General features: G+C 42.7%; 2 protein-coding genes across 5 annotated transcripts in view; both read left to right on the top strand.

Moving 5' to 3' along the window:
* Positions 1-13043, top strand: part of LOC144065638 (uncharacterized) — a 179867-nt gene extending 166824 nt beyond the window's left edge. For all 4 annotated transcript variants that reach the window (XM_077588655.1, XM_077588656.1, XM_077588654.1 and 1 more), the window contains one exon: positions 11805-13043. The gene's annotated coding sequence lies outside the window, so the exon portion shown is untranslated. The remainder of the gene's footprint in view (positions 1-11804) is intronic.
* A 3392-nt stretch (positions 13044-16435) lies between these two features.
* Positions 16436-23876, top strand: part of sall1a (spalt-like transcription factor 1a) — a 12643-nt gene continuing 5202 nt past the window's right edge. The window contains exons 1-2 of the mRNA XM_077586683.1: positions 16436-17824; positions 21795-23876. The exon at positions 21795-23876 is cut by the window's right edge and continues 1364 nt beyond it. Coding sequence (XP_077442809.1) covers positions 17752-17824; positions 21795-23876 — 2155 coding nt within the window. The 5' untranslated portion in view covers positions 16436-17751. The remainder of the gene's footprint in view (positions 17825-21794) is intronic.

Below are 23876 nucleotides of genomic sequence, written 5' to 3'. Positions count from 1 at the left end.
AGGGTGTCCCCAGCCTGGTGCCCATGGCTTGCTGGGACAGGCTCCCGCACCCCCGCGACCTTTCTGAGGCTAAATGTTCGGGAAAATGAATTTAAATGTTAAATATAAAAAAAAATAACGACTCACAATTCTGCCACAATCATGCTTCACTTTGGGGTTGTTGTTCTTGGAATGAAAATGAGCTGTGTTGGGTGTGGACCACTCATAGTGGGGTCTATTTTCGCAAATCTCTTAGTGTCACCTTTGATCTCTTTGCAGCCTCACTGATTATTGCCCTCCTTGCCTCGTTCGTGAGTTTTGGTGGGCGGCCCTCTCTTGGTCAGTTTGTTGTGGTGCCAAGTCATTTCCATTTGTTTATGATGGATTTGATCGTGGTCTTGAGGATCTTCAAAGATTTGCATTTTGGTTTTCTACTTGACTTATACAGTGGTACCTCGAGATACGAGCTTAATCCGTTCCGGAACTGAGCTCGTATGACGAGATTCTCGTAACTCGAGCGGACGTTTTCCATTGAAATGAATGGAAAACAAATTAATTGGATTGGAAAAAATGTTTTATTTCTTCTAATTCGCCATCTATTAACAAAGTAACACATAACTAGTGGTTTAATAGTAATAAAATGTGTTTAATCTAACTAAAATTGGGCAGATTTCGCCGACGGGAGACAGAGACGTTTGGGGGTGTGGGGGGTGGGGTACCTTTTTTTCCCACGACAACGCACTCGTAAACGGAACAAACAAATTTAAATTAACTTGGATTAATGTATACAGACACTCAAACATACGTTTAATGTAACTTTACACAAAACTGAATTCTAATTTTGTTGTAATCTTTTGTTACCTTCGTTTTTTACGGGTTGGCGGTTTGCCACGCCTCCACCCTCACGTTCGCTATCGATGGACTGTTTGCTGTTGTATTGTCTTCAAAATATTCCGAAAATGATGCACACAAATGTCCTCACAATAGGGTAACGCACGACCACTTGCCAACGAGAAATAGTCTTTAAAGAACGATCGCGGGAGCTTCTTTCCTTAGAAAGAATAACAGGAAATACAATAGTTGAGCTTACCCACATATTGATTGTGGGTAATGAAGTTTTATTCTGAGAAAGGTTGCCATTGCCTATGGGTGTTGTGTGCACGAGTGTACTTCATTACCCAGAAAGCTCTATTTTTGCATGCGCGTTGCGCGTTTCCTGGTCTTAGGAGAAACTCGTCTGAATTAATCGTTCCGTGCTCGTAAATATTGTTATACACGAAAGATATGCAAAAATGACCTGGCTTGATCGCATCACGAAATTTTGATCGCATGACGGGCGAATTATTCGATCGAAATTTCCGCCGTAAGACGAGAATTTTGTATGACGAGCGGTCGTATGATGAGGTACCACTGTACTTCTCAAAATTTCATACGTCGAGGAAAAAAATAATGAAGGGTTGCAAAATAATAAATAAGGTAAAATATTATTTTTATCTAAGTATTGTGCTACACGTATTCGTAAAAAAAATGTCACGACACTTGTGAATTCCCATTCAATTTAAATCAGGAACCAATTAGTCAAACATTTCTAGTATTCATGTTCACCTTGATGGGGCAGGACATCCGCAAAATTAGCCAATTAACCCTAATTAGTGTTCATATTCTACTAGCTAACCTTGTGCTTTGAAAAGCCTGTTCGAACACGTGCATCTCCGTTACAAGCTCATCTATTGTGCCCTGAGCTTAATTAAGCCTAAATATGTTAATCGTTCATTTGTATTTTTCCCATTGACCTGTCTTGATAAATGGATGCACCGTAATTCATTTGCCGTTGATGTCATCTGTCTCTGTCGCGTGAAGCTCGGCGAGATGAAGCATCCATCGTTAGCCGTCATCCGTCACTCTGCGGGGAGAGCAGAATGTCACGTTTTGGACTTGCTTCAGACGTTACCTTTAAGAATACGTTGATGAGGATTGTGCATTTGTAGCTGCTGAAAAAATGAAATTACATTTTAGGGTAATGACAAACTTATACAATGGGTATAATAATTATAGTCCTTTTTTTAAGCATCCTTCAAGCCACTCAAGGTCGACGTTGGTTAGCGGATTCGTATTTCTTAAAAAATAAATAAATCTATCTATAGCACGTGTCTCAAACCGATTCCGCCGAGGGCCGCAGTGGGTCCTGGTCTTTGTTCCAACAGATCCAGTGCCGACATTTGAACCAATCAGGTGTCTTCTAAAATAAGTAGCACCTGACTTTAATTAACTGATTACACTTGCAAAAGGTATCCTCTTGTTGAGTTGGAATGAAAACCTGCACCCACTGCGGCCCTTTGAGGACCAGTTTGAGACCCCTGATCTATAGTATTCAGATTTTTATCAAAACATATTTTATATAACTTTGGTGAATCCATTTTTAATTAGGGTACATCCATGTGCAACTGACGACATCACTTGCCAAATCATTTTTTTCCACCAATCTAAATGGCGAAAATTGGGGAACCCAACTTGTCTTAGACCGGAACTAACTGGATTAAGACAAACCAACAAAAATGAATTGTTTCTGATTCCCGTTATTATTCTGTGTTGCCAAGACTAGCTTTGACCGCAAATGTGAAAAAGGCTTTTGACAAACAATCCCAAGAATTGATCTTCAGTTGTTCAAATTCTTCTTCCTCTTTCCCACCAATCGTCCTATTGATCATTGACTTCATCAATAGAGCCATAATGGCAGTTTGTCATCCACTCATTCGCCTTCACTCCTGCCATTGGTTTCCTGCCACACGCCAATTTGCCTTATCATTTTCAAAATGAAGAAGAAGCAACTGTTGTGAAAATCTCCTTTCTCCTTGTCAAGCTCTCCACATCGCCCCAAAGACATCAGCACTCTGCTTTTGTTGTTTGTTACCCTTTTATACACGGGGGGCGTTTCTCCCTCGCCCCCATCCTACTGTTCTATTCGGATCTGGCAGCCGAATTTCATAAATGGAGTCAAAGTGCAGCCCCTGGTCGATTAAAGCCGGTAATTAAGATGTAAAGCAGTTAGCGATCGCACCTGCGATAATAGCAGAGGGCGCATTCATCGGCTGGGGGTCTGACGCCCTTTATCAATGTTTGGAGTGTGTTTTAAATATAGGCTATTGGGAGGCAGGAGCCTTCACACTAATGACGATGTTCTGCGGATATCGACTGGCGCTGGGAAAGTGTCGCAGTCACCTGGTCAAACAAAGGACTAGTAGTGGGTTCTTGAACTGAATTACCTTAGCTGCCAAGTGCAATAATTGCCGGAGAATCTGTCCCAAATGACGTTTGTACGGATTATATTGGCAAGACAGAAGAGCTTCAACATGGTCTTGAAAGACGAGGCTTAAAGAAGGAGATTAAAAACACATCGTGTGCCTGTCGTTTGTCCCAGGAGGATGTTAGTCAGATACAAATGGGTCCCGCTTGAAAAAGTTTTATACAGTGGGAGTATGGGAATCAAATTTGACTCTTGGCAGCAATGGAATTATTTTACGCTAAAAGCTGTCATCTCGACATGTGCTACAAACTTTGCCTTCTCCAACCATAAGCAGTTTTCACCGCAAGATGGAAACAGTCATGAGAATGAACTGTTTCCACCTTATTTCTTGCATGTTTCTGCAGAGACATGCACCTGTTGTTCTTTGAAGGGTCATGTGGAATCTCAAAACTGTGAACAAGTTCACAGCGTAATGATCATAAAACTAAGACCAAAAGTCTCGCATAAACGAGACAATGCCTTAGCACAAGTACGAGATCTGCACCTGAAAAAACAAGGGACTGCAGCTCTGCCGACCAAATTACGCTTCTCTTTTTCGCTGAAATGTCGATGAAGGATTATTTTATTCATTTGTTTCGGGTCGCGAAATTGGCGAAATGTACAAGATCCGAAAATCTGATGAGCAATTAGTCCACTCAATGTTTCAAATGCTGATGTATTGACTAGTCCACAAGTGTCAAAGTGGCGGCCCGGGGGCCAAATCTGTTCCGCGGCATCATTTTGTGCGGCCCGAGAAAGTAAATCATGAGTGCCGACTTTATGTTTTAGGATCAAATTCAAATGGTTATAGATGTACATTACATTTCCTGATTTTCCCCCTTTTAAAATCAATCATTGCAATATATTCAATCCAATTTTATTTCTTTTGTGTTTTTAGTATAAAGCGCATTTTGTAAGATCTAAAAATAAATATAGATATTTTCCGTTTTCCACTTTAATATTGAACATAATTAAAAATATGTTTTGTTTCCATTTAAAATGAAAAACATGATTAAAATAATTTTTCCATTACTAAGAAAAAAGCTCAAATAAACATTGCTTTAGATCTATAAAAAACTGACTATTTAGGGATTTTGATCCCGTTCTTTTACTCCAATTTAAGAAAAAAATCTAAATATTAGATCAGGGGTCGGGAACATTTTTGACGAAGAGAGCCACAAACAATTCATATTTTCCAATGTTATTCCTTATGAGCCATACTACAAATTTAAAAGTCAAAATACATACATGTAAACAAGTGCCTTTTCAAATTTTTTTGTAATTTCACCACTTTTAAAGTGAAAAAAAAAAGAATATTTTTTTAAAAAGATTTTTATGCTGTTGCTAATCAATGAGAGGATGCATTCCAGAAGAGTCTACTGCAAAAAAAAAGAAGATTAAAGCAGTTCTAGATGTAATATCTCAGTTCGGTCACCAGCGATTTCCATATTTTAGCTCACAGGTTAGCAAAGAGCCAGATGCACCCATCAAAAGAGCCACATGTGGCTCCCGAGCCATAGGTTCCCTACCTCTGTATTAGATGGTCCGGCCCACATGAAATGGAGTTGACACTAATGTGGCCCGCGAACCTACCCGAGTTTGACACCCCTGGACTAGTCCATCAATTAATTCTTGTCAAAAACAGTTTTACCAGGTTTTTGTAACGTAAACACCCCATTGGAGTCTATCTACCCGAAACCAACTTGTCTTCTCAGGGTACCGTTTTTCAATACAGCAGGACTCCAGGAACTCATTTCCCAAACACACGTCACTTGTTTTTTACATCTTTGTTTTTGCTTCCGATTTGCATTCACAGCTTTGATGAAGCAATACGCTTGCATTCTGGTCCTGTTAGTGTGGCGAACAGATGTGAGGACCGGGTACTTTTTTTGTTTTTCTGATGAAAAGGGGGGCCGCGAGTCTCAGGGAAGCATAGCCGCTGGCCACCCCTCAGCATTTGGGCACTCACATGCTGGCGTTAACGGCTCTACTCCTAAACCGGGTTGGGGTGACACATCCTTGGAAATGTTTGGAAGGACATGTGCCCCCCCCCAATCTGGCCTCTTGCGCTTGTTTACACTTAACGGGGCCCACGTTTGAGTGTTAATAAGGCGAGACGGGGTGGTCTTGTGACTGCCTAGGACTCTTAATGTGAATATTAAAGAGAAATGGAGAAGGGAGGAAAGTGAAAAAGAAGCTATTTGGACAAAAATGAATCCTTAAAGATGGTAAATGGTAAAGGAAGTAATTAAATATGTGCGTAGGATTCATGTGCATGACTACCTGTTGTACACGGAGATGCTGAAATCTTATTGGATCAAAGAAGGCGTGGTGGGATGGTATTTGTTTGGGCTTAAAAAGGCAAAGTAGCCGCAAAATGGAAGAAAAGTGGCACTTGGGCGCGTCTGATGCCATGCTGTCTGGACCAACAAGAAGAGGGGGGTAGTACTGTTTGGTTTAAACATGCACGCAATCACAAAAATGGACTTTATGTACTTATGTCGCAGGAGTAGACAAACATTGGTGAGGGAGGACTGCATTTAATTTTTAGATAGCGCAGTTAGGTCGCGTCATTTGTAGATAAGGTTTAAGGAAAAACGAGGAAAAGTACCTGTAAAATTTAGCCAATTTGTGGGTAAAAGTTCATGCGGGTTCCTGGAGATGTTTATGGTATTAGAAAAAAAAAGTCTTAGGAACTTTTGTTTGTTTTTATTTTAACCAATGACTGGAAATTTGATGACAACTCTATATTGTCGCACTTTATTGCTGTGACTGGATGGAAAATTACAGTTTTGGGAAGGCCTTTGTCACAAAGTCATGCTTACGGCTCAATCTAGGATGAAACAAAGCAGCACTTTTTGCTCACTATTGGGATTTATAGACTGGCGTGGAATGTTGCCTTTAAAAAAAAGTTGCATGCCCTCCACAATTTCCTTGCAAACTTTAATGGATTGTTTCCCGCAAGTCGACGCTGCAGTCGCCACAAGAGATTTGTCAGAATTTGGAAGAGGAAAAAGAGATGCGACAGGCCAAGGAGAAACCAAAGGGTGTCTGAGAGGTGACTTTATTGAGTTCCTCCCCCTCGGGTCATCTTTTCGCGAGTCATCAGAGACCCTGACTTGTCTAATGTCGCCCGTCCGGCAGGACCTGTACAAGAGGGCTAAATAAAGACTGACAAACACCCACCACACCCTCCTTCCTAACTTTACAAGCCCCCCCTTGAGCAGATTTCACTCCATCAGACTCAAGTGTTGTCTTGCTCCTTACGAGTTCGGAGAGAGGCACTTTTTGCCACATTTCAGTTTTGGTTTTCTTAACCAAACGCGCATTTTCATGTTAACAGTCATTCCTTTCAGTCAGTCAGTTGGCAAACAATAATCCACTCAGAATACCTGTCAACCTCTGCCGATAACTGCCCTTATAAATGATTATGATTCCCCTTACAAACCCCCAAAAAACCTTACAAACACCGTACGTCTCGTACGGTGTTTGTAAGGTTTTTTGGGGGTTTGTAAGGGGAATCATAATCATTTATAAGGGCAGTTATCGGCAGAGGTTGACAGGTATGACTCAGTGTTTTTTAGGTCCTAATTTCCGACGTAAAATGCTTTTTTAAAGATTTTTGGGATAAATGTTATTTTATTTGGCACACAATAAAGCATTATTTTGTAGCACTGTTCTTGAAAAAGTAGTAAAGATGCATTCACAGATGCTACAAGTTGTTTGACCAGATGTAATTCGATTCTTTGAAACTGATTTTTTACTCAATTTTGGTTAAATGATTTACAGCACGTGTCAAAGTGGTGGCCCGGGGGCCAAATCTGGCCCGCCGCATCATTTTTGTGTGACCCGGGAAAGTAAATCATGAGTGTCGAGTTTCTGTTTTAGGATCAAATTAAAATGAAGAGTATAGATGTATATTAAATTTCCTGATTTTCCCCTTTTTAAATCAATAATTGTAATTTTTTTCATTAATTATTTCTGTGTTTTTAGTTCAAAAATCATTTTGTAAAATCTAAAAATATTAGAAAAAAGCTTAAATAAACATTGTTTTAGATCTATAAAAACTGAATATTCAGGGCTTTTAATCTAGTTCTTTTAATCCATTTATAAAAAATTAAAAAAACTCTAAATATTATATCTAAAATGGTCTGGCCCACGTGAAATCAAGTTGACATTAAAGCGGCCCACGAACCAACCTGAGTCTGACACCCTTGATTTACAGGAATATGAATATTGGAGCATATTTCAATGAATTCCATTATTTCAATGAGTCACACCATAGCCAACTTATCAACCATTGCTCATTTTATACATATCCAGTTTGCATTTTTGCGGTTTAAAAAAAAGGGAAACAGATCTAGGAAACCGTTTCCACATAAAAAAAAAAAACTACTTGAGCAATTCACAGAGAAACAAACTCTTGACACATTTTCCCACTGCTACCGTAAATATTTTTAAAAACTGTAAATAAAAATCTTAACAGTTATGAAGTCATTTTCTCCCCTTGTATTTCCCCCTTCTCAATATTGGTGCAATGATTGATAGGAATTTTCACTGTAGTGATTTTTTTTTTCAACAACCAAATATTTAGATTCCACTTGAAATAATATATATATAACAGATATAAGAGCTATTTGAAAAATGTCACACACTTTTTAAATACACTACTGTTTTAATGAGCACAACTATAGTTTCATTTGCACCTCCCTAAAAGTTTGTTGAACCATTACCGTCGACTTTTCATTGCACTTCTGACATATTTATCTCCCCCTTCCTAGCTTTTACATGCCGCGGTCACCCAAATAACACACTTTAGCAAAAACAGAGACGCACGCAGAGACTCCCTCACTCTGCCAAATGTACAGTTACGGCTCGTTCGAGTGTGTGTGGCCACCAGGATGTGAAGATCGCACATGAGGGGACCTCACACTGCGTCTGCACACCGGCTGTGCGTATGTGTACCAGTATGTGTTGCTTTTTCATAAAAACCATCAAAAGCAGCATTACTAATCAAAAGTCAACTTTGCCTGAAGATTAATCACCAATCAAAATATTAATACTGCTTCACAGCAGTAATATATATAAACATTTTTTACTCCATTGAGGCTTTACAGAACAAATAAAAAATGTCCATCGGCTTCAAAAAATCACGAAAATTGCAAACGATTATCTATTTGTCACATTGGAAATTGCTGAAATTGTTATTATTGTTGTTAAAACTCCAAAATACAAGAAAATGTAGGTTGTATTTAAGATTATTTGTGGGCTATGTTGAATTATATTTTCTGGGTGGCCCGCGGGCCGTAGTTTGGACACCATCCACTTTATCGTTTGCTTGCCAAGTGTGTGTTTGTGTGTTAGTGTCCTAGCGTGGTGGTTTGTGTGTGGTTGTGACCTGTAACACCTCGACTCAAAAAAGTGTATGGAAAGTAAAGTGTGTTTGGGTGTGGGGGGGTGAAGTGAGTGTCTGGAACGGCGGTTGAGATCGTGTAACAACAAATAGAGACCAGTGATGCCATTGATACCAGGTGATGCTACAGGAAGTTGTTAAGGGGCACAATGGCGGTCCTGTGAGGGGGAGGTTAATGGGGTGAGCTAGCGTAAGAGGGGAGGCCATGCTTAAGGACAATAGAGAGGCTTGATCTCTTAGTTCATGGTGTTTATATTTTTTCGGTGCTACACGTTGGGAATTTTAATGTGGGTCATTTTTTTCAGGGTTGTGTAGTATATATATTTTTTTCTAAAACGCCATTCATTCGATCATTGACAAACATGGAGTGTGACTGGATGACATCATCCATTTTTCTCGATGTCTCGGAAAATCCCTTTAATCAAGCTCCTAATCCCGGTGCGGGACGTCAAGACGGAGGCTCGTGCTGTGCTTCATATTTGTCAGGGGGGCATACCAGAGGGGTCAGAGGCTTCCACTTTACTGGATTAGCATGACAGAGCCGCTTCCTTATTGTGGAAGAGCTGCAACTACTATAGAGCAGTTGCTTTATACACAGATGCAGAAAGTTGTGGCAAATTAGCTTTATTTATCTTCAGATAACGAAGCTTTGTTCGTTTATATGCGTTAGCGATGTATATTCAATTCAATTCAATTTATTGGCAAGACAAAGCACAAGGCTAAGGGCCATGTTGGTATACAGGATAAGTCGATGGTCAAACTTATTTTTGTGGTGGGCCTTTCGGGGTCCCGTTATGTGGGGAAACCTGTATAAATATTTAACTTATTTCTGCCATTGACGGTGCCAGTTGTGCAATCTAATTTGACTGGGAATGAATGAACAAACAAAAAAAGATTTCAACGAGATGCAGTTTGTGGGACATTGTGAAAGAGTTTTGTTTATTGTTTCATGCTTTTTGGTTTGATAAAAATAGATTGTGGGAAATGTAAGTTAAACGATTTGTGTTACTATTCGTATACTATATGATCGTCGTCTTTGCAACCACACTATTGTTTGATTAATTCAAGAGGTATTGGGTTTAGGGTGTGGAATGGTTAGCGCGTCGGCCTCACTGCTTTGGGGTCCTGGGTTCAAATCCAGGTCGGTTCACCTGTGTGTAGTTTGCATGTATTCAGGGTGTCCGCCGCCTCTGGCCCAGAGACAGCTGGGATCGGCTCCAGCACCCCCCGCGATCCTAATGAGGATAAAGCGGTTCAGAAAATGAGATGAGATGAGTATTAGGTTTAAGGCAGAAGCGAGAGGAATGTGCAATTTTAGCATTCGTCCTTTCGTCCTAGAGCTTTAATGTTCCACATCCCAAATTGGCCATACCGTCACATTGGAGTCGTGACCTATCACGTATTCTCATTTATATCAGTATAATTTTTGCAAGAGCGTTGTAAAAGTAACAGCTTCTCTCATTCAGAATCGCAAATCAAATCGCAATATTTGTCGGAAAAATCTGAATTCTTTTTTTCCCCAAAATCGGGCATCCCTATCTGTGACTTTTTTATGATGTAATACACTTTGGCTAAGTAAAGGATAGGAAAGACTACTAAACTATCACACACTCCATTCTGGGACATCTATCCCATTCAAACAAACATTGGCACACACGTTCCCACCAACTCTATGCAATTTTCAAACATGAATACACAGCCGTAGCCAAGATATAAAACCCAAACCTCACGACTATGTGGCAGATGTGCTTATAGCAATTCAACAATGCTATAGTAATAGAATTCTCGCCTCAAGCTGGCACAATCTTCAACCATTTTATTAACTTTCCAAAAGATTCGACTCAAATACAGTTTAACTTAAGAGATTTCTTTATTTCCTTCTTCTTAATGACAGTAAGTTCTCCCTTTTGTACCCGAATATAAGACGAAAGCTAACATTTGGCTTCACGAATCTGCTATTTTTGAAAATTATCAGTTGTAGTGGTTTCAACGGTACACGGTCGATTGGTCGCCGGTCTTTTGGTCTCCGATCTTTTGGTCGCCGGTCTTTTGGTCGCCCGGAAGGTAAGTGATAATTACCATTTAAATTGTTGCTCAAATTCCCTAAATACAAACTGCGAATTACTATTTAGTCATACTTAATGCCCTATTAATTATTAGGCTAAAGAAAAGCTCCAAATTTCCCAGACTTTTATTGTTTTTTGTTGGAGAACTTGTTAAGACCCTGACTGACGTAGCTTCTTAAAGGGACAACGCATGTACATACAAACTCTTATACACTCACACGTCGGCTCAGTGAAACTGCTCATGGCCATTGTTGGCTTTTATTGGCGACAACGGGCGACCAAAAGACCAGCAACCAAAAGACCAGCAACTAAAAGACCGGCGACCAAAAGTCTGGCGACCAAAAGACCGGCGACCAAAAGACCGGTGACCAAAAGACCGCCGACCAATCGACCGCACACGGGTTTCAACACGACAGACCAAAGCGCTGTATTCTCGCCAGGTTTTCTTATTGCGTTTTGCGCATTTTGAACCAAAACCTCCACCAAACTTTGCTTCTTTGGGCAGCTAGCAACTTCGAACCCCAAGTGAGCATCACCAGGGTTGTAGTCGCATGCTTAAAAGTGAAGTAGACACGTGCTTCCTCCTTAGGGAACCTGCGCTAAAGTCACACTGGCCTGGAAATATCATTAAAGTATTCCGCTCCACACCTCCCTTGTCTCCATTTCACAGCGTATAGTTTATGTACCAAACTCATTATGGAACGTGAGCGAGACAAAGATGAATCGGTCATATAACACACGCCGGCCGAGAAGCGCTGTCATGGGGACGGAGGGCGAGCTAGCGATTACAGCCCCCTTATTGTCATCGAGTCTTAACAAGACATTTAAAGGCAGTTCCGGCACGTCCAGCAGGGGAATAACAGTAGCAGACTGTCTTTTGATCGTGTCAGTAAACAACAGCGGCCCATTCTGGAAACAGCAGACTTTGCGTGGGGCGATGCTGCCAGTTGAATCGCAAATTTGCTCTTTTCAGGTTCAGTACATCAAGTTTTAACTGTTTAGCATTCTGGAAAAACATGAGAGGAACTTAAAATGTGATTATTTTGTGTTTTTGTTTCTTCAGAAACCGAGACTGTTGGGTTTTCTCGCCTTCGCTGTCGGTAAAACACACACACACACACACTTGTTCTCGCTCTCTATTGCTCTCGCTCTCACACACACACAGCTGACCCAGATGAGGGTCTGATCCAGCTCGTTCTAATTCAGCAGGCACGGTTGACATAAAGAGAGAGGGGGCGCATTAAAAGAAAAAGCCCACCACGTGTTGAATGCCGCATCACACAGGAGGGGGAAAATGAGGATTTCCAGTTAGAAACAATAGCAAAGATGGACGAATGGGGAGGGATGGGGGTCCGGTTTGAGGGATTCACATCTTTTAGTCAACATTGGCTGCATTGTGTGAGGTCATGATTTACTGTTTGCGCTTTAGAAAAGAAAAACGTCACTTTTCTTTGCATTGAAGAGACTAATGAGGTTCCCGAGGCATTTTATTACATTCTCACAAGCGGGGTTTCTTAGACTCAGGATCATAAATTTGTGTTATATATCATTCGTGTTTACTTATCTGTAATGTTTTTGGCAAATATGGAGCAGGTTTGGCTTTTTTTTCTTGGAATTCTTTAATCTATTTGACCCTTCTGGGTTAAAATTAGATTTTTAACAAATGTACAAGCTTATATATGATAGAAATGAGTGTTTCCTATGTTGAATGTCTCGGTGTAAAAGTTTGCAAAATGAATTTGAATTTTTTGGGTAACATTTGATGGAGTTTATCCCTTGAAATCGGCCATTAAACATACACACACACACACACACGTTCATGTCCCTCCCTCGGCTAGACTAGGCTGCAAATCACCTTGTTTACAATCTCACACCAACACTCACATCAATTAACTGCACATTGATTTCCCCCGCCTGAGACATTACAATTTTGCAGAACATTCCCGATGTGGACTCTTTTGCAACGTTAACTTCCCCATTATTGCACAAGCACGCCAATTAAAGACCAGTCTATAAATATCTTTTCCCCCCATAACTTTAAAACCATATTTTAAGCCGCATTTCCGTGGCATCCCCCCCTTTTTTCTCCTTTTGATTCATGAATAAGTAAAGACTGGTCGAAACTAAAAGATAGCTGACAAGCCGGGGGAGCACATCCATCGGGGGCCCCGCAGCTGCTCTTTAAAAATTCAGAGCAAAATAATGGCATCAGCCTTGGAAACGTTATTATCTTCATTTCTCAACATCAGCGCGAGCGAGAGAGGTGCTCCGTTTGTCTTGTTTCACCCCCTTTGTACCCTTTAAAGCAGGGGTCTCGAACTCAATTTACCTGGGGGCCGCTAGAGGCCGAGTCTGGGTGAGACTGGGCCGCATCAGGATTTCCACAAGAAAAGCACTGATAAAACATTCCAACGTTATCAAATACCTTTATTTTTTAACAAAAAATAATGAATTAAATAAATTAACTTAAAGATGAATAAAAAATAAATCAATCAGTAATATAAAACCAAATAATACTAATGAGCATACAGTAGATATACACTGGCTGGCTAAGTAGAGAAAATGAATTATTTTTATTCCGTTTCAAATGTCTGTATTAACAGCTCTTTAACCTTTAACTTTCTGAACTTGAATGGAACATTGAACATGAAATATTCTGAACACGGCTTCTTTTGCCTACTCCTTGCTGCTAGAGACCTGGCAGCGCTTCTTCTCACATAGTCACATTTGGCTTGAGGGAGGAAGCAGTGGAGACCCTCAGTAGAGCTTGAAGATGCTCATCAGTAAGTCTGGACCTGTACTTGGACTTATTGAAGTTCAAGGTGGAGAAGAGCTTCTCACACAAGTATGTGCTCCCAAAAAGGCACATGGTCCGCTTGAACCTTCGGGAAAGTTCAGGGAAGCTGGGGGTCAACTCTCTCAAAAATTGCCCAAGCTTGTCTGCTTCTCCACTCACCTCCCTGAACTTGGCTTTGAGTGCAGAGTTGCACTGCAGGTCAATGAGCTCCATTTGAAGCTCAGGAGGGGCATCTTGCACATCAAAGGAGAAGGGGTCCGCAAAAATTTGAAATGTGGCTTTGTGTGTCTTGAAGTCTGCAAATCTGTGATCAAATTCCTCCTGTAGCTTCGAAATGGCCTCAACATACTTCTCACCACTGAATGGTGTGCCTGCATCCACGAGAGCCTTGCATGCTGGGAAATGGCAAAGGTTTGTCTGAGAGAGCTGGGCTTTCCATAACACAAGTTTAGTGCAGAATGCTCTCACGTTGTCATAGGCAGCACTGACAAGTTGCCCCTGGCCTTGTAGCTTCTTGTTCAGTACATTAAACTCATGTGTGATATCAACAAGAAAAGCCAAGTCCATGAGCCATTTGGGATCACTTAGCACAGGATCAATCAACTCACAAACGGCGTAGCTAGCTTTGACTGCTGCATTACTGTCTTTGGTAGCCTTCTTGAAGAGATCCTGTTGCCTCAGAAGACGTGTTTTAAGACTGGCAACCTGGTTGGCTCTCTCATCTCCCTGGTATTTTTCGTACTCCTCAGCATGTCTCATAGTACAATTACGTTTCAAATTGTATTCCTTGTGCACCGCAACTTTTTCAGTGTAAATGAGACACGTCGGGGTGCCCCTGTGTTCAACAAAGAAATATTGCACTCCCCACTTTTCTTGAAACTGTCTGTGCTCATCACCGACCTTTCTCTTCACGGCAGGCTTTGAAAGAGACATCTCTGGGGCTCTGTAATATGTTTTTCCACTTGGAATGAGTCTCGGGTTGATCTTTCACATTCAGTCGCGCGGGTTTGTGGCGCATGTGCACTTTCGCTCTCCGTTTCAATCGCGGAGATGGCTACAGACACTGACACAGGCTGGATCACGGATCATAGCGCCTCATTCAGTTCTATGCTGAGAGCAGCGGAGGAGTGTGCGCGCCGAGCGGAGTGATCGGCCTCACGGCTTCTCCTCCGCCCAGCTGATTGGAGGAATGAATGAGTGAGTGAGCGAGGCACTGGACAGCCCGGCCGATGTCCCGCCCTCCAGAGCCGTATACCTCACCGTGATTGGTTCATTCAGCTCCGAACCAAAGTTCCCTCTAATTTTTTGTTGGTCTGAGCAGAAAGACAACCTCCCTGAGCGCACTGAGTACCAGTGTGAGCGACATCATCGGTACTTAAAGACGTTTCGCCGACGGACGTTTGACAGACGGGCAGGTCGCCGAATGGATGTTCCACCGAACGTTCATTCGGCCGAACGGAGGTTCCGCCGAAACGGGATTCGAACGCTCGCCCCGCCGGATCGTGTGTGTACAAGTTTTTCAACCTCGGCCCGCGGGCCATATACGGCCCGTTAGGATTTTTAATCCGGCCCGCCGCCGGTGTTGTCCAAATTATAGTAAAAATCAATGTTCGTCTACCATCAATGGCAGTCCGGGAATAAGCACTCTTGGGCAGGCAGATGTAGCAGAACCGAGCCGTAAAATGACAGCAATCGGGTCAAATCCATCCTAAAACAGCATTTAATGATTAAATACAAATACTGGATGATATCACGATGGAGGCAAAAAAACGTCTATAGACGTCCATTCGCCAAACGGCTCAAAATGCTCTCAAATTCGGTCAAATCCAGCTGAAAACAGCGTTTAATGATTAAATACAAATACTAGTATTTGTATTTAATCATTAAACTAACAAATACTAGTACGACCTGTCCGTCTGTCAAACCTCCGTCGGCGAAACGTCTTTAGGCGAATCATCCGGTCACGACATCATCATTGCTCGCTATCGGCACACCAGTATCACACCTGCCGCAAGCAGGTGCATGTCAATGTTCCCTCTAATGTAAAACATGCTGTAAAACAAGAAAAACATGAGTGGACAGAGCTACTGCCACTGGCTGCCACTTAAACGGCGCCATCATGAGGAAAGGGGTAAAAAAAAAATAAAAAAAAAAAAAATTAAAAATAAAATAAAATTGATCTTTCATATTAAGACGGGGGCCGCAAATTATCGTCCCGCGGGCCGCAGTTGGCCCGCGGGCCGCATGTTTGAGACCCCTGCTTTAAAGCAACCGCTTAAAGCACCCAGACTTTGTATTAATAATGATATTTTAAGTTTTATTTAACAATCATGTGGAAAGTGTTGTTTGCTCTCCAGCTGATGGTTTGTAAATTTGGCTTTAAATGCCATCCTGCAACATGTTTCTATTTTTTTTTTTCAAATAACTCTTTCAAATGTGCTATTCACCCTTTAAATAGCTCCCATTTAACTCTTTGTCTGCCATTGATGGTTGTGGACGTCCAATCCGTTTTGACTTGAAGCTGTCAGCGAATGATTTGGGACGTCCAGTGACGAGATAGTTTAAATAAATTGGACATCCATTGTTGCCAGTGGCAGACAATAAGTTATAACTATGAAATTTAAAAAAATCAACTAGTGTTTTGGGTGCCATAACCATATTATTTTTCAGTTTTTTATTCATTTCACTTTTTATTGATTTCTACTGTATTAACTTTAACAATTGGTCGTTATATATATATAAAATATTTTGTATTTTTCAGTGAATATATATATGTATATATATATATATATATATATATATATATATATATATATATATATATATATATTCATTAAAAATTTAAAAACAATATTTTAAACCTACAATAAGGACTTTTTAATTCAGACCTAGTGTCCGCATGCGTGAATATGAATTATGTGGGATCCAGAAATGTCAATATTGTGGCCTATATGACCCAAAATATGATGTCCATATATGTGGATGCCAGGTCTTTATTGGGCATACTTTTTTTCTCCTAATTACAAAAAAATAATCACTTGAAAGAGTTAAATAGTTATAAATTGACTGCATCCTGCCAACAAACACTGCATGGATGTAGACTTATTACTGTACAGTTATATTTGAATTGAATTTAATGCTTTTATTGTCATTATACAAGTATAATGAGATTTAAAGCTTTCACCACACTGCACAAATAACAGCGGACGGATAAAGAAATCCAAAAATAAGTCATCCAAGTGAGATTATGACTGATTTTCTATACATTAACTTTCTTTTTGAATAACCAATTAACCTGTCTCCGTTGTTCTCCACTCTAGTCCAAACTGTTGGTCACCACCACGAGGAGACATGGAAAGGGAAGCAAAAAAGGGGCGTGGTGGGGGCGGGGTCCAACGTGGTGACTGAACATCCTCTTAGCCAATCCAAGAGCGGGTAGGCGGGGCTTTCCGGCTGTCCCACTGCCGCACGGGGCCCTCTCGAAAAGTTTGTTTATTCGCCGTTGCGGTGTGTAATGACAACGTGCTCGCGTGTAAAAACCACCTCCCCGAAAAAAAAGACCCTTCGAAGCAAAAAAAATGACTGCATTCAAGTGAAGTGGACGGAGCCACGCGTGGACTTTCGCGACCGGCCGCCGCTTTTTTTCCTCTCTCCATACCTAAAAGGTGATTTTAAGCCTCGTTTTTTTCTGGGGGGTGGTGGTGGTGGCGGACTACCCTATCCCTACCTGCTTGAGGAGGAGAAAGTTCTGGAACATTTATCACTTGGGACGCGAACAGGGTGACCAACAGTGGAGGGGGGGGCTTCCTTCCTCTCTCAAGCCGCGTTTGGGAACCTCAAGGCTGGGAGAGGAGAAGACGAAGAAGACCCCCAGTGTCCCTCCTTCCAGCAAAGCAAATCAGGAGCTAATTGATTAAAGAGACTTCATTTGAATAGGAGGGGGGCTGGCGAGGTGCCAATCGCCTTGCAAAGACCCCCGCCCCCCCTGTTCCCCTCCTCCCTTCCCCAGCCCCTCCTCGTCCACCTCGCTCCCTCCCTTCCCTGCCCGTATGATTAATCGCGAGGCATTATTGATAATCATAACGTGGCACATGCGCGTTGGATGGGCTCGATGCGCGTGAAATTTTGAGGGGGCCTCTCGTTTCATTTTTTTCCCCTTCTTGGTCTTCTTCGCCTCTTCTCCGCTTGCTGTTTGCCCCATGTGCCAGCCAGCATGTCGCGGAGGAAACAAGCCAAGCCGCAACACTTTCAGTCCGACCCTCTGCTACCCGGAGCCGGCCACAATGGTGAGTACCACCGGCCCCCCTCTCCTTCCTTCCGTCAACATCCCTCACACTTTGTCACTTTTTCTCCCCCCATTTAAACGCATTTCTATTCAGGCGATTTCACTTTTTATTTATGTCGCTTTTTGGTTTAAACCCTTTTTTTGTTTTGGCTTTTTTGGGGTGACTTTATATATGTATTTGGAAATAAATACAACTTATTTGGGTTTGAAAAGGAGACCCCTTTCCGAACGGTACGGACCACCCTGACCGAAGACTCGCACACATCACACACACACACACACATTGAAAAAAGTAAAGTTAAGTCCTTAGACGACTTGAAATCGTGCAAAACTGTCGTATTTCCTCGCCTTCGTGTTAATCGTGATAACGTAAGTCAGCTTAGTTGGCTTATCGTCTTTTCAAGATATTAAAAAATATCTTACTCATCATGAGTCACACACGCACACAATGCGCTCAGATATCGTTAAATAATTTTGGGTGACTCAACTAACACCACTTTTTAGTCCAAATAAAACAACTTTGTCCCCCCCAAAAAACGAAACAATTGGATTGGATTGTAAGGTCATTGAACGTATCATCGGGAAATAAAATGTCAAATGTTGCATTCAGGGAGCAAAAACACGATATTTTCTTTTGCTATTAATGACTGTTTAATAATTCTTGTAGTTTGTTTTAATTGAATAAAACTGCAATAGAATTGTGAGGATAAAATGAATAAAGTAAATGATTTGTTTGTGAATGGATATTTGATCAAATATGAATGATAAGTCATATTTTTGAAAAATGCATGTCATTAAAATGTAATTTATAAAATGATTTAAAACGTGTAAAATGCGTTGATCTAGTAATAATTGAAGCAATGTATAAATATCACTTTTCTGAAGTTCCTTTTACTGCACTCGTATGTTTCATAACATTTCATCAACTATACTGTGCAAAATAAGCAAATTCTTGTTACTTTTTTAATGGGGTCGTTTTCATACTAATTTAAGTCTCTTTAACATGCACCAAAATATTTCAGCATAAAACCTTTTCAGAGCTCTATTTTGTTTTTTTAAAGAATGAGGATATATTTTTTTAAGAGTATCCAGGAGTCCGGACGGGTTTTGCTTGTGTGAGTGTAAGTGTGTGCGCATGTGTGTGTGTGTGTGTTTGCACTGTGCTTTTTTTTTTTTTAACCTTTTCTAGCGTCCCCCTCCCTGCGCGAGGGTTGACCAGGGTTCAGGGCCCGCGTCCCCTTGTGTGTGTAAAAAGAAGGATCGCGGTGCTCAGGGTTCAGGGCCCAGCGAGAGCCACTCCACGTCGCCATTGACCCAACTCGTCCAAAACCGCAGGCGGCCCCAGCCCGGGCCTTGACATTCTCTTTTTTTTCCCCCCAACGTTTCCCTCTTCTATTAAGAGTTTAAGTGAGGCCCTTATCAATATTTAGCCCCTATCAAAGTGGCCCCCCTGGGGGAAATTGGCAAGGGCAGCCCTCCAACTCCCCCCTGTCCTCTTTTTTTTGTGTGCCCCTGCAAACAAAGTGGCTGTCATTTGGTCGAGGGTGTTAGCCCATACCCTCCCTGCTTCCCTTTGACTTGACATGACACCGGACCAAAAAGCTCAGCCAGTGTCCTCCTACATGGCCAGACTAGACCATAGGGGTTTTTGCCGGACCCCGTCCGGGGTCGGGTGCGCTGCCGATTCTCCGAACTCGCCAATAAAAGCATAGAATGTAGGATTTTTTTTTTTGTTGCATCCTTAAAATCTTGCTTTAAGGCCTTCTTGACTATGATTCATATGTTATGCAGCACATCCTCTTCGCTGCAGCTTTGGCTTGATTCTTAATTTTAATTCGTACTTAATCCCTCCCTATTTTGGGAATTAAGCCTAATGCTAGCATCTGCGCCATGTCCTGTGCTTTAGCATTGATTTATTTTGTTATTTTTTTAGGTGTTTTTTTTTGCTCTTAAAACAGATTGCCACAAATCTTTGTTTGCTGATGGAAAAGCAGCACAGTTTGGGCAGAAAGTGTAGGCTAAACATTATTGTATGCTTTCATTCTGAAAGATAATCGGAAATATGAAGGCTGTTAATGGAAAATAAATCTTATAATGTTCTTTTTTTTCCACTGACTTCGTATTTAATTTATGCATATTGCAAAGTTGCCATCAAGGACGATCCGTTGATGCAAAATAAAGATTAAATGTGGTCTATGAGTTTGTAAAAGGGAAAAACTTGTTTTTAATTCCTTGAATTCTGATGACTAAATGTTTAAATTTAATAATTACATAATTGTTTTGTTCCTCTTACCTTTTCATAACTTAGACAAAAATAAAGGAAAATCATTAAGGATTTTTAAAAATGATTTAGATGATTTATTTTGTTTGTCATATTTTCTGTAGGCTGTTAAAAAATGACATTTACACAAATTTTGTCCCTTCATAATTTAAATGAAACTATAAATGACATTTTATAATTCTGCAGTTACTTGGACTTAAATTCTGATAAGGAAAGTGTACATTTATTAATTAAGCACATTACCTCAGTGCATATTTACATAAATTTCATCTTTATTTAACACTGCATGCTTGCTGTTTTGCAACTTATTGAAAAGTCATTTTTTGCAGATTTTTGTATTATTCTGGCATTTTTGCACTTTTTCTTTTTGTCCTTTTAAATTAAACTCAAAAGCTAATATCCGTTTTTTTTTTTAAGTGGGAGATTTCCTGCTAAAAGTAATGTGTGCTCGCATAGTTGGTCGGCGTGAGGGACGGGGGTTTACTGTCATGGCAACTTTAGGGTTATCTGGCGGTGCGGAAGAACACCGAGCAAAGATATAATCCCTTTTGAGCGCGCTTCGACGTGGTACCGGGCCCCGGGGATGAGCTCGGGGAAGCCGGTGCCGACAGACCGGCCTTCCGACCATCCCCGCCGCTCCCATGCTGCGTGAACAATGGGGAGGCATCCTGTCTCGCTGTGGGGCAGGGGGGCTTTACTTTTGTGGGGTTTCATTTGCAAATGAATTCTTGGCCCCGATGAAAGTCCTTAGAATGGAAGGGAGGAGGGTGCGAGGCAAGGGGGGGGATGTGTAGTCACAATGAAAGGGATTCATAGAAAAATGCAATTTGTAAATGAACTTGTTTGTCAAATGAAGACATTCGACAAAAGTGGGCCAAGAATGCAAAGTAGGTTTTTTTTAAAGCAGAAAACAGCATTATTTGCACGTTTAAAGGCTTTCATTTCTTTATTTAAACTTTTGGGGGAGTTTAATGAGATGTTTTTTTGGGGGGTTTTGGCATTACGTTAATTTTTTTCTTATCATCCTTCATGTGACACACGTCTTGTGATTTCTCAGACGACATGTTTTACCGGTCTAGGTAATTCAATCATACCCCTTCGGAGTATTTAACAGTATTACAATATACCGTGTGTTGCTATTCTCCCCCCCCCCCCCCCCATCCCTTTTGCTTTTTCCTTGTTTAGCCTCAATCTTCTCAAATGAGCTTAGCCGCGCCGATAACCTGTCCGATATGTCGGCCGTGGACTGAAAATGAGCAAAGTTGACAGCAAATTGAAAGTGTAATAAGTCCGTCAAATGGTCGATTTTGCACCGACTGGACAAGTAGACTTTGAAGAGTTCTATAGGAAATCAATGAGTTTCTATGAAATTTCATTAAAGGGTTCTCGACGTATCCCAACTCCTATTTTTTTTAAATGGATTATCTGAAGGAAATGATTACCTTTGCTTTGGCGTGATATACCTCTTCAAAGATCACTTTTTTTAAGCCATACATGAATAGTTGGAATTGATTTGGTTACCCATCTTATCTCCATTCGGAGGCCACTGCACCGATTTTGTTTTTGAAATCTGATGAAATTTACCATTCGAAACAATGGAACTGTAAAAGATAAAATCACTTTGTCGTCAATACATTTCTAGTCACTAATCCTCGGTTTCCTTTTTTTTTCTTTTTTCTTTTTTTTGCAGGGCACACTGAACTTTGCTCCGAGGAGCCCCCCTGCAAGGAATCCGACGCCCACGTCTGCAACAGATGTTGTGCCGAGTTCTTTGAACTTTGTGAGCTCGAGGAGCACCAGAAGAATTGCACTAAAAATCAGCTAGTCCTGATTGTGAATGAAAGTCCAGCCTCCCCCGCCGGGACCTTCTCGCCCGGGTCCCCTCCCCTTAATTCCGACGACCAGATGAATGACACCGCTAATACCACGGATCACCCGGAGTGCGGCGACCTTTCGGAGCCCTGCGCGCTGGAGAAAGACGAATCCATGGACGTGGACGTCTCAGGGATGAGCAGCGGTCACGAAGAGGAAGGTGGCCACGTGGAGAACGGGAGCCCCGGCGACGTAGTGGGGAACAGCCTCAGCTGCAAGGCCACGGCCGGCCCCGCCGTCGGTACTTCGGCAATCTCCGCCCCTCTCCCGCAGCTGGGCAACCTGGCCGACCTGGGAAACTTTTCCATGATCAACAGCAACGTGATCATCGAGAACCTGCACAGCACCAAAGTGGCTGTGGCCCAGTTCTCCCAGGAGGCCCGTACCTCGGGAGGACCCCGGGTGGCGGTTCCCGCTCTGATGGAGCAGCTCCTCGCTCTCCAGCAGCAGCAAATCCACCAGCTGCAGCTCATAGAACAGATTCGTCACCAAATCCTGCGTCTGGCTTCCCAGTCCCCAGAAAGGCAGGTGCCCGCGACCTCGGCTCCGGGAGTCGTGGGGTCCGCCGCCGCCAGCCCGCTGGCTACGCTAAGCTCCCATCTCTCGCAACAGCTGGCAGCCGCCGCGGGCCTCGCGCAGAACCTGGCTAGCCAGTCGGCCAGCATTAGCAGCCTAAAGCAGCTGGCCGCTGCGGCGCAGCTACCTCAATCGAACCGAGAGAGCAGCAGTGAGACATCTCAGAGCGTCAGCACCCTGGGTCCGTCTACCAGCACCGGCCAACCCCCAGAAAAAAGGCCTTGCCTCATCACGAACGCCCCAATGGCAAAGTCCTCCACGCCGGTGTTCGGGATCGGCAGTTTGCTAAGCTCGGCGGTGAATCCCCTTCTACCTCAGCCCCCGGCAGGAAACCCCATGTTCTCCAGTTCGCTTCCAAGCGCCGGCACCACCGTGGAGGACCTCAACTCTCTAGCAAATCTGGTGCAGCAGAGGAAAGGCAAGGTGCCCAACGTGGCCTCGTTCGAGGCCAAGAGCAGCTCGGAAGAGGCGTTCTTCAAACACAAGTGCAGGTTTTGCGGCAAGGTGTTCGGTAGCGACAGTGCCTTGCAGATCCACCTGCGCTCCCACACCGGCGAGAGGCCGTACAAGTGCAACATCTGCGGCAACCGCTTCTCCACCCGTGGCAACCTGAAGGTCCACTTTCAGCGGCATAAAGAAAAGTACCCGCACATCCAGATGAACCCGTACCCCGTTCCCGAGCATTTGGACAACATCCCAACCAGCACGGGCATTCCCTACGGTATGTCCATGCCCCCCGAGAAGCCGGTCACCAGTTGGCTGGATAGCAAGCCCATCATGCCCACTATGACTTCCTCGGTCGGTATGCTTCTTCCGCCGACCATGCCCAGCCTGCCCCATTTCATCAAAAAAGAAGATCACTCGATAGCCATAACGAATCTCCCCGTTCCTTCCATCACGAGTGACTCGAGTGCTTCTGAGCCTTCGGCTAAAAGTAGCCACGCGTCTGAAGAGGGCGAAGGTGCAACCCTGCCTACCTCAAACGGGAAAACTGAAGAAGGTAGCCATTCCTCTGGCTTCGTGACCGGCGTCGGCTCGGCCGCCGAGAGCGCCGCCGAGTACGCCACGTCCAACAGCCCGCCCATGTTGACCAACCCGCTCATGCCGCTCATGTCAGACCAGTTCAAGGCAAAATTCCCCTTTGGAGGAATCCTGGACCCCCTACACGGCTCGGAGACCTCCAAGCTGCAGCAACTGGTGGAGAACATCGACAGGAAGGTGACGGACCCCAACGAGTGCGTCATCTGCCACCGCGTATTGAGTTGTCATAGTGCGCTGAAGATGCACTATCGCACCCACACGGGGGAAAGACCCTTCAAGTGCA

The sequence above is a fragment of the Stigmatopora argus genome, chromosome 2 (genome assembly GCF_051989625.1).
Source record: "Stigmatopora argus isolate UIUO_Sarg chromosome 2, RoL_Sarg_1.0, whole genome shotgun sequence".
NCBI classification, from domain to species: Eukaryota; Metazoa; Chordata; class Actinopteri; order Syngnathiformes; family Syngnathidae; genus Stigmatopora; species Stigmatopora argus.
Note: the sequence above shows the minus strand (reverse complement) of the source record. Positions and strands in the feature narration are given on the sequence as shown.